Source organism: Clarias gariepinus, chromosome 10 (genome assembly GCF_024256425.1).
Source record: "Clarias gariepinus isolate MV-2021 ecotype Netherlands chromosome 10, CGAR_prim_01v2, whole genome shotgun sequence".
NCBI lineage: Eukaryota > Metazoa > Chordata > Actinopteri > Siluriformes > Clariidae > Clarias > Clarias gariepinus.
In genome coordinates this window covers 26,326,769-26,338,122 of record NC_071109.1, presented here as the reverse complement: position 1 = coordinate 26,338,122, position 11,354 = coordinate 26,326,769, and the positions used below count along the sequence as shown (strand labels likewise).

Below are 11,354 nucleotides of genomic sequence, written 5' to 3'. Positions count from 1 at the left end.
TTATTACAATAACAGCTTAACATAACATTATTCAGAATGCTTTAAATTTCTTGAACGCTATTTCCGATTCTAAACCATTGCGCGCATACACGAGTAAAAATATTAAACCTGGCATTAAAATAGTATTTAAATCTATGTAAGTAATACAACTTCCCCTGTTTTTTAGCGGCCGGTGTGACGTCACTCAGGTGGCCTATCAGGAAGCCGCAGCCCGCTCCCCTCAGTGCGCGTGCCTGTCCCCTCTCCCGTTGCCTCCTGCTCATAACTTTGCACTCTGAGCTTTCGGCAGCGGCAGTTGTCATGGAGATTGACTCCGGCCCGGCGTCGTCTCCAGGTACCGTTGCCATGGGGACTCGGGTCCGAAATTCGCTCTCCGCGGTAGAGGAGGATGAAGGCGAAGAGATGCACCGACACCGCAGCAGAATCCACGGAAACTTCTCCATGCTGATAGTGATCGGGGACATCGGCACCGACCACCAGCTGCAGATCGCCAAGCAGCACATCGAGCGCGGTGAGTGACGCCATCTAGCGAGGCGCAACGCTGTTGTCCGCAGCAGCATGCACGAATGATGCTGATGCTGAGCACACGCTGTACCGTGTTGTTTAAACAACTTTATACATCATAGCCTACTACACGACCGGGGAAGTGCACAGGGTTTTACATGATCGCATCCCACATTTCCCTTTAGTTGAATAGATATGTTGCATCATGTTGTGTTCGATTTTGCTGATGCAGCACTTAGTTAAGTGTCTGCGCCATCAAGACTGAGAGGCGGGATTGTGCTGCACGTTTCCTCTAAATGCTACGAATGCCTTTGTATACCGCTGAGGAATTGTCTAATTCAGGATTATTTACCAGGTTTAAAAGGATGTTATTTCCACCTGAAGTGAAAAGCGAGACGGAAGTAAGCATCCGTCTAAGTTGTGACGCTCACTGCGGCGACCTCGCGCGACCTGATCGAGCACTGCGCCACCAGTTTGGACGCGCGCCATGTCTCTGTTTTCGATTAATACAAGCGCTCACGTGCTGAATTACTTCCCTGGGAAAGACGATTGGTTAACGTGGCATTGCCCCGCTTACTACGCACAGATCATTCTGGCTACATGAGAGCAATTTGCCAAAATGCATCCAGACAAACCAGTCCTCCTGCTCTGTCATGCATTTAATAAAGCTTCGAATGATTACCAGGAGTCATTTATTTAGTTATTCTTTAGACACTGATATTGGTTTATAGTAGACTGTCATGAGAATGTGAGGGCCCATAAGGCGGTATTCTTAGTGTCCACAGTATCACAAAAACAAAAATGTGCACTGGATTCATTTTACCACTACAATACAAATGCACACACCCTATCTACAGTAGTAAGGGACCGCCAGAGGACTAGTGCTAACCAGATATTAGTTAGGTAGTGGTTCACTATTATAACTGCAGTGATACTGATATGGTAGTGGGTATTGTTTTGGTTCGAGTGTATCGGACACAGCAGCATTGTTGGGGTTTCAAACACAATATATTTATTAGCCATGTGAAAACTTTTTTAATTTCTTACTAGTAAAAATCATAGAAATAAAGTAAAATAGCTTTAGACAGTAAGTAACTTGGTTAGCAAGAAGTTGAATAGACGTCATTACAGTCCTTGTTAATTCTAACTCTAGTTGAAGGGAGTGGGCCTTTGTTTAGATGGGTGCGAACGGGGCAGAGTCAATGACTAAACAAAACATAATTGAAATCTCATTTAATTTCTCTTTTAACTCTTTTTAGCACATGTTTTCACTATTCCTACCCAATGCACTTTTTATTAGATGTGCCTGCCAGCTTAGTTAGTCTCGTATATGTCTGTTTGGAGACTATAGGTGATTTTTCTGTATATGATTTTTATTACTCATCTTTGGGCAGTTTATCATTGGCCAGTTTCCGACCAAAACACTACTTTTAGCCAGATATTTTTAATTGATAGGCTAATCTCAACTCAGCACTAACACAGTTGAATCTGATACATTTATATAACATACTACATCCTAGCAGCCAACTAACACGTTAGTGTTATTTCTGTCTTCAGAATAATCCACCACTCAAATGGCTGCACAACAGATTGGGTCAGTAAAGATCTGCCACGGGTTTAATGTTTTCTTTGCTCTTGATGCACCTCAGGCAGCTTGTTAGGAATTGGACAGGTAGAGGTATAGATCAAGGCCTGTCTTCACAAAGCTTCTTAAGCCTAAAAGTTTCACCTAGTGACAACATTCCTAAGAATATTCTTAGAATTATGACGTTTTTCTTAGAATTTCCCCTTAAATTTAAAACTAAATCTTAGTAAAGATAAAAATGATTCATAAAACATTTTAGCCCTAATAACAGCTCCTAAGGTAAAAATTGTTGGAGTGTAGGACTTTTAAGAGGTTTAAGAGTTTCTATAGCAGAGGACAAAATGGCAGAAAGAAGAAACATTCTCTAAACACTAAACGTAAAAGTAAACACTGCTCTTTTGTCCAATCTTGTTTGCTTGTTTTTACTTCTTTCCATGTCTATACCACCCAAAAGTGCAACTTAAACAGGCTGTCCTCAACCATGTAAATTGATAAAAGGTGAGCCATTTTGCTTCCATCAATCTGAAATGGATTAATAAAATCAGTATGGTTATTAAATATAAGAACTTAAATATAGTAACTACTGTTTGGAAATTGCTTACTTTAAAAGTAGACACATTTTCAACAGTTATCTGTTTTAATTAACTTTAAGATATTTAGCCTATAACAGAAACTTTGCATAAAGTAGCCTGTAGTCATGATACAATATACTTATTAAACTTCTTCATATACAAACATTATGATTTTATTGTCCTTTCTATTATAATATATTCTATTTTCACAAGAGCATATTTTAAGATGTTTATAGTTTTTTTTAACAACCACTCACAGTCCTTGAATTGCTGCGTCATCCCTAGCAATGGGGTCAACCACACCTCCTCACTAGGATAAAGGTTTTTTGTACTTTTCTTACTCATAGTTGCTTTGAGAAGTTTTCTAAATCACTTTTAGTTTAAGAGTCCCAGCTAGGACTTTTTAGGCCAAGATAGGAGCTCTCTGAGAGAATCCTAAGAAGCTTTGTGAATAATAAAATAGTACAGAACTAAGCATACCTGATTCTAGAAAATTGCCCAAAGCAGCACACACAAATGCAAAAGCAGTCTAACAGTGAGTGCAGTTATGGAAGACTCTTGTTGTGTACTAAAAATGATGCACACTCACCTTATTTATTTACTTCATTATTATACAGCACTTGCACAGTGGCTTAGTGTTTTGCACTGTTGCCTTCCACCTCCAGTGTTGGGTCTGATTCCCGCCTCGGATCTGTGTGCATGGAGTTTCCATGCTCTTCCTGTGATTGGTGGGTTTCCTCCAGGTACTCTGGTTTCCTCCCACAGTCTAAAGACATGCAGTTTGGGCCAGGGTGGGGAGTATCCATTGTCTGATGTCCCGGGTGGCAAATGGATGGACCAAATTACAAAAATTATTATATAAAACTAGCAAAATATACTTACAATTTAGGATCCCTGATTCTTATATAACCAGGTGGGAAAGATTCAAGACTGTCACAACCCCCTGAGTCATTCCGTCTAACATTCATTTGTGTGCTTTAGCACAACTTTTCTTGGATTCTATTTGTTTTTGGTAGCATTTACAATTTGAAATGGAGCCACTGTGCTTGGGGCCTCATTTGGATGTTTATGTATGTAAGGTGGAAAATGCAGAGTGGGCACTATGTGCTTTTCTAGCATCTAAGCAAAACAGCATCTAATGAAAAAAAGTCTTAAAATCATTTGAAATGAAAGACAGATATAGTGATAAGGATTTTTTATAAGGATTTGAATTCATATTGTAACGCTTCATGTGCCGATTTCAGAGGGTTGCGCCACAGAGCATTGTGAGCCATCTGCGCTTTTGTCCATTGTTGCATAATACTTAATGAGATTCTATGAATATTTATTAAACACATAAAAAATCCCAAAGACATTGTAGCAGCTGTGATAGTACAATAATACTATACTCCACTCTAACTTCAAATATTAATCCCTAAATCGGGACAATCCCTTCAAATAGCTTGTGTGTTCTTCCTTGTTCTAGCGGAAAAAAAAATCAATCTGCCATTTCATATTTCATTTTATGTATATGTTTGTGTCCCTATAATACTGTACCTCTTTGTGTGTTTGAAGTTAACAACAGGTATCTATGCAGTAACAGATATTTTTCCTTGTGCTTGCAGGGATCCGCTCCTGGAACATCAGCCTTGAAGACTGTGATCTGAACAAACAGCTTCAGCTCTTTATAACTAGACACTCCGCCCAATTTTCTGCAGAGGTCAGAGGTCAGTCATTGGTTTAATCTGGGAAGTAACTGGAGAAATAAAGAGGTTCTTTAAGGGTTTTGGTGAAGCTTTCTTCTTAACCAAAACAAACTATACTAATTTGATTGCTTTGATGCCAGGAAACCTCAAATATCATTTCTGTCTATTCAGCACACAGGATTTGAGGAATACGTTTATTTGTTTATGAATATTACTGCTTCAAGGTCACATGCTGTAATCACACATGAGACTTTGCAGCTTGTGGCTACTGTATGTCTTGTAAACATAAGCAGACTGTAGCTTCTCTCCCATCTGCTCCAGAAGGATCTCTCTGCATGTGTGTTTGCAGGGTAGCATGCAGCAGCTTAGCACACTGCACTGCTTCCGTAGTCATTAGAGTGCAATGTGAGGAGGAGGGGAGCTGCAGAGTCAATCTCTCCTGCTGCAGTGTGTGTGTGTATATATGCTGGCATAGGCCTTTAGTCTGTGTGACTGAGCAGAATAGGGCTTTCTCAGGCTCGGTACAATGGTTCAGGTAATTCTTAAGTAGTATCTCCACGAAGACTTTTTAATCCTCTTTTGCAGAGTGTGAATATATCACATAGATGCTAAAGACCTCTGTGGTAAAAAAAAATGGGCTAAAAATAAATCAGCAAGATGTTCCATTAATATTAATATTGTATGCAAAGCTACAGTATGCATTTCAATACAGTAATATTTGTTTTTCTTGTTCCTTCTCTTTTGTCCACAAAGAACAAGCATTTCTAGTTGTTCTGCAGATGGTATTGAGATCAATTCTGTAATGTTAGCATCTGGGTTGTATTAAGCTGTGAGTCATGTTCCTGATTATGTGGGTACAAGCTGTCCTTCACATTACTCTGAAATCAGCTTTTAAGTATATCTAAGTTCGCAGGGGCATAGGATCATTACTTTTTGCAGTGGACATTTATTGATTGTGGCCAAGTTATATGTTTTGCTTAAATATTTTTAAGACTAAAACAGGGCTTGCGTGTTGTAATGGGTTTATGATCCCTGCATGTTACATGCCATGATGGTAAATTAAATTTATTTAGATTATATTAACATGGCACCCTTTAAGCTTTTGGAATGATTTGCGCAGGTATTTTGAATTCTCCGGTGTTAACTGGCACTGCCTGTAAGTTTCATCCCCTTCTCTCATCTCACATCGTCTCTGACCTCTCTGGACTCATGTGGCTTTCTGTCAAACCAGAAGAAGAGTTTTGTTGGTAATTGTTTATTCATGTTTAATAAAAAGCAATATTTGGCTAGCACAAATATTTAGCTAACATACAAAAAGTATAAATTGAATAAAAAAAGAGAGGGAACGAGGAAAAAATTAAAAATATTTTGACCTAAAAGCATTAAATAGACCTATAGTGATGTGTCAAATCTAACAACAAATAATGTTAATAATCATTATAATTTAAAAAATGGTGTACTACATGTTTATGTCATCCATGCAGATATTAGATATCTTGTATGCAAAGGATTATATAAAAATGTTACTTTTTTACAAAACATCAACCAGGTCAATTATATGTGATTGTCGCTGCTGTCAAGCAGTTTCTGACTGCAGAGCTGATAATATTATCACATTCATCCTGATTCTCCTGAGATGGTAAAAATGCTTCGATCTTTTTTCCCCATTAATTTGGGATAATTATATTGTTTATGGTGAATTTTTTAAAAATAATTAATTGCAGAGAAAAATATACCACACAGCTTTGAGCACCTTACTTGGTAGCAATTTTGACATTTGCACCAAATGCATCAATTAAAAACTGCTAAGGTACCTAGCACCGTATTATACCAATCAAGTTAAAAAAGCCGATAGCATGGTGGCGTCGTGATTAACACTGTGACCTCACCCATCCAGAGTCGAGAGTCCTAACTTTGGGTCTCTGCATGGGGAGTTTGCATGTTATCCCTGTGCTTGGTGGGTTTCCTTTAGATACTTTGTTAACTAGCACTCCCAGATTTCCTGTAGTGTATGAGTGAGTGTGTGCATGTTTGTGTCCTGTGATGCACATCCACCTTAAGTCTACCTTGCCCCAAGTCTCCTGAGACTTCTTATGACTCCAGGCCTTTCATGGCAGGACAGGTTAAGCCGAATAGAGGTTAAGCCGACCCTGTACGGGACAGGTTAAGCCGAATAGAGAATGAGTGAGGCTTAAAATATGCCTATCATTTGTTTAAAAATCAGTAGTTTTAATACTGTTTGTGTACTGATTTACTTATTTACATATCGTATAGAGAGTGTTTTTGGCCCATTTTATGGCTTCAGTGCTTCGACTGAAGTTCCTTTTAGTAGAGTGCTAAAATGGGTTGATCAGTGCCCAGGAACCCCACAGTAATCCATAATTATGGTCGAATCTGTAGCCTATCGCATTGACTTCCCAGTCTTATCGCATTACACCACTGTTTTTTTTTTATTATAAATGATACCATATCATATTTACAGTACACCACAACATCCTGGTAATGCAAGAGGTAAAGTGTGACTGCTTGAAACCCATTTCTCACAAAGAATCTACAGTTTTTTTTAAGGTAAGATAAGATGGTGGGAGGGGTTTTGTTAGGTTTAGAAACACCGTGCACAATGCACCATGAATGTATAAATGGATAAGAGGGAGTAAGGAAAAATTTTCTGTTAAAATCCTTGGATGTATTGACTACTGCAATTCATTATATGATGCCCTCTTGTGGCAAATCACATGGACTGCAGCACATGCTCATTTCTGTTAATTACAGGTTTGCCATTTAAGGTCTCCAGGAGCTTTAGTGTATAAAAGCATAATGCTAGAAATAAATTGAACAAGCAGAGTTGGATGTATGTAATTGTGATCTTTCAAAAAATGTAATTGTTGGTTTAAGTAATATAATTTGTGTCTCTTAAATGATTTGTACTTAATATATGTGTGTTTATTATATATGTGTGTGCATGTGTTACACATAAAACTGTATTTTACAGCAGTAACACAGTTGATTATTCAAACTTAATTAGGTTGCAGACAAGTGGAGCTCAGATCCTCCCGATAGGGGGTGTGAACACACACACACACACACGCACACACACACACACACACACACACACAAATAAAAGTCAGTGCAGCATTAAGTAGCTATAAATATGACCCTCCCAAACAGAGTGGGAGTGACCCAGATCAGCAACAAAGTCTCCCTCTCTATCTGCCTCTGTCTGTGACTTTACCTCTGGGAGCTCTTGCATTTTTTTTAAAGGGAATTCAGATGTGGCACACTAATCAATGGTTTTGTTTTTTGCTGAATTACATACCTGCCTGCTTTCCTACTTCTCCTTTTAGATGTGCTTTGCATGGAAATAAACATGACATTGCCGATTTGTGAAAAATCAAAGAAAATATTGTTTAAGGCTTCTTTCTGTCTAAGTATTTAAGGAGATAAGCAGGATTTAAGAAGCAATTTTATTTCAAATAAGGTCATAATTTTATGTGAGGTTATGCAAGTCAAAGTATTTGATTATTTGTATGAATTCTGAAAATTTAATTCACAGATAACAGACAATTCCAGGTGAAATATCTTTGGCACACAAGAGTGCATTACGGCAAAAGCAAGTTGGCTGAAAGCCACAACATAAGCTTTCACAGCCTATGAAATCTGAGCCAGAAATGGTCCAAATGCAAGATCCATATTCAGTGCTTATGCAGCATTTTTGAGCTTTGGGCCCATTTCACTTTTAAAATATATTTTTTTTTGAGGATGAGCATTGAAGGAATTTATCATCATAATTTCACAGCATTATGTGAGCTAAGATAAAAGTCAGATGAAAGCTTGTGGCAGCATGGAATCATTTCGGGTCTGGTTAATATCTATCTAGTCAGGACTGTCCTTTTCTACGTTATCAGTTTCAGACAGCGCTAATTCTCAAGAACATTCTGTTCTACAGGGAATATTTGGACTGTAAAAAGTCAGTTTTTGCCATGTTGAACCATTTCCACAAGTGAAGAATTTCCATAAAGCTTTCCCTTTCCAGTTCGCAATCAACTTATTGGGACCCTTTACTTACTTGCAATTGATATTTTAGCATACAGGAGGTCTTTTTTTTTTTTGAGGTGGGGAGAGGTTGTGCAGAGAGTGTAGTATGATTGTATGTCCTATTTGTTTAGTATGTCATCTGTCTTGGGGTAAATTCTTAACTAAATCACCTGTTTATTATGGATAATTTATATGTGACTCTAATTAATCACATTTTAAATATATTTTTAAAAAATATATATCCAGAAACGGTATTTTGCAATCATCAATGTGTCCGATTTGTATTTAATGTTCTTTGGGGTTCCCTATGGACATGACTGATGAAGAAACTTTTACATGTGTGCAATCTCAAATATAAAAAGTTCATTTGTTTTCTTTAATGGTTTCTAATTTTGACACATATTTTTGAAATTGGATTTTTAGATTTTATTTATTTTTTACCTTACATTAAAGGTAAGTAATTTATTCTTTTCATTTATTCTCTTAATTTTGTCTAATAATTATTTCTTATTTCAAATGTTTGTGTGATGAAAAAGATGTATGCATGTGAATGTCGATGTAGGTTCTCAGTCACAGAGGTGATGTCAAGCTGAGTCATGGCAACTGGACTTCTTTCTGTTGGTTCCAAATGTTTTACTACTCATCCAAGTAGCTTCTTCTTCCGAGAAAGGCTAGTTCGGGAATCCATATATATATATATATATATATATATATATATAAATATTCTCCATGGCTCTTTCTCTCCTAACCCGAGTAGGTTTATTGGGAGATTAAAGATAGAGAAGGTGGGAGTAGGGTTGGGGGAGTAGTAGTAGTAGTAGGATGTGACAGGCATACCTCCTACACTTCCTTGTGACCCCGAAAGGGGTTGATAGGTTTGGTCTTTCTGCTGGAAATGTGAAGTGTTTGTAATGTTCAATGGGGATAGATGAAAAGGTTAGCATGAAGACAGCTCATGTCTGGAAACTCTACCTCTATGGACGGAAGGGTTTTCCACTTGGGTATAAATGGCTTCTTTTGCTGCTCTATCAAACCATTTATCCTTTCTGTTGGTACATGTGTACATTGGTATCCCCAAATAACATGTAGTGAAAGTTTTTAAGGAAAATTGCTGTCTATGCAGGTAAATGTTTAGTAGTCTGAATGTTACGTGTAATTAGATGACAAGAGTAGTTGCAAGGAAAAGTAAACATTGAGCAAACTTGTCTGCACAGTCACATCACATTAAACTGGATAGCTCTAACCTGTGACCCTGGTCTCCTTCAGGAGCGGAATCAATCAATTCTGCTGTACCTCTGGTTATTGCTCCATTAACAAATGTTATATAATCCCCAGCATGATTCATCTGAGTGAGCTATATAGATATTTTACTCTCACTGGAGAGTGCTGACAGCAGGTCATAGAGATGTGAGAGATTTGCAAAAATACTCATGTGCTGGCCACAAGGGTGACAGTGGCAAATCACCTACAATCAGGGTATAACTGTCTCTGTGTGTCTTTTAATCTCACACTGTTTCACTGTGTCCTACCACCTCCTCATGTATAAATAGAAAAAATCTGACTAAATTACCGCCGTGAACTGGGCCTTAATCTGAAACTATATGAGCACGGTCAGCATGATCTGATCATTTTAAGTAATCAGTTTATAATGCATGCCAAGGTTAAATAATTGTTTATACCTGAGTAATGCACTGACTGCAGAGAGCTCTGATGTGCTGTGTCATTCTGCGCAGCTCTTTTTTAATTCTCCCTGTTGCTGATGTCATATTCTGGAGATTCAGTGCAATAAGCATCAACAGTTTCTCTCATACATGTTTCTGTCTGGGGCTTCTGTATAAATGGTTTTAAAGAAGACATTCAGAGTCTTTTAAGGGATTAGGAAAAAATTTACCATATTTGGATCTCATGGAAGCCAAGATGGTACAGTAGATGGCCATAATGTATTCAGCACTGAAAACCGAATAAATATTATTCCGGATGAAAAAACGTTTCATTTACAATAGCGGCAGTTACAGTACTTACAGTACTTATGTATCTTATGAAGACCATCTGCAAGCTTTTGACACAAACACATATTGATAAATAACAAAGATTGTTAAAGTGGTTAATTCTAATCACCATATTGAAGCATATGCTTTTCTTGCTTTTCTGAAACTACTCAGGAAACTACTGTTCCTTTGCTGTCTAAGAATAATAAATGTGAACATATTGATATTTCAGAAGATCATGTCATAGAGGACCCACTGGGAGGAAGCTCATACATTATCGACTAAGAAATTGTAAATGTTTTGAAAAGGTAAATACATTTAGGCACTAAGTACAAGCAAGTCAGTAGATTTATTGGCTTTTTTTTAAATTATGCTCAGTACAAACGTATATTTGAAGTTGTATTACAGTAATATTTCTGTTTAGGCATTCATATTTGTAGGGAAGATTGGCATCAAAACCTTCTTAATTCGTAAGCATGTGACTTTTTCCCCACATGTGCCATTGACAATTGTTGGTCTTCTGTTTAGAAGCTTCTTTAATGGGTTGCGAGATAACACTCTTTCTGAATTTTATGCCTTCAGTTTTTAGTTAGGATTCATCAAGCTATAAAAAATATAGTTTATACTGTATATATACTGTAAGAGAGAAGTACTTTTCTAATTTTTCCTTGCATACACAATGGTTTATATTTACATGCATTTTTGGTTTAGAGTTGAGACCTATACTTACATCTTTCTATTTTTCTTAACAATTATGACTCTGTAAAATTAATACCCAAGGGGATTTTAAGGGTTGTTCGTGGAAGGAATAGTGCAGACTTCCTCGGCACCATACATAATGGAATGTCCTGAATAATTTAGAGTTTGGATATTGATATCACAGCAGATTGGTTCTGAGGGCTGGCTTTGCATCATTCTGTAAACGTCCTCTGGCATTGATTCCTAAGGCAAATTTTGCAAATTTTTTCATTTTATTTTTTATGGA

General features: G+C 37.4%; 1 protein-coding gene across 1 annotated transcript in view; it reads left to right on the top strand.

Moving 5' to 3' along the window:
* Positions 1 to 284: 284 nt before the first annotated feature.
* The window catches only part of map1ab (microtubule-associated protein 1Ab), a 34,871-nt gene continuing 23,801 nt past the window's right edge, over positions 285 to 11,354 (top strand). Inside the window, exons 1-2 of the mRNA XM_053505453.1 lie at positions 285 to 511; positions 4,266 to 4,367. Coding sequence (XP_053361428.1) covers positions 301 to 511; positions 4,266 to 4,367 — 313 coding nt within the window. The 5' untranslated portion in view covers positions 285 to 300. The remainder of the gene's footprint in view (positions 512 to 4,265; positions 4,368 to 11,354) is intronic.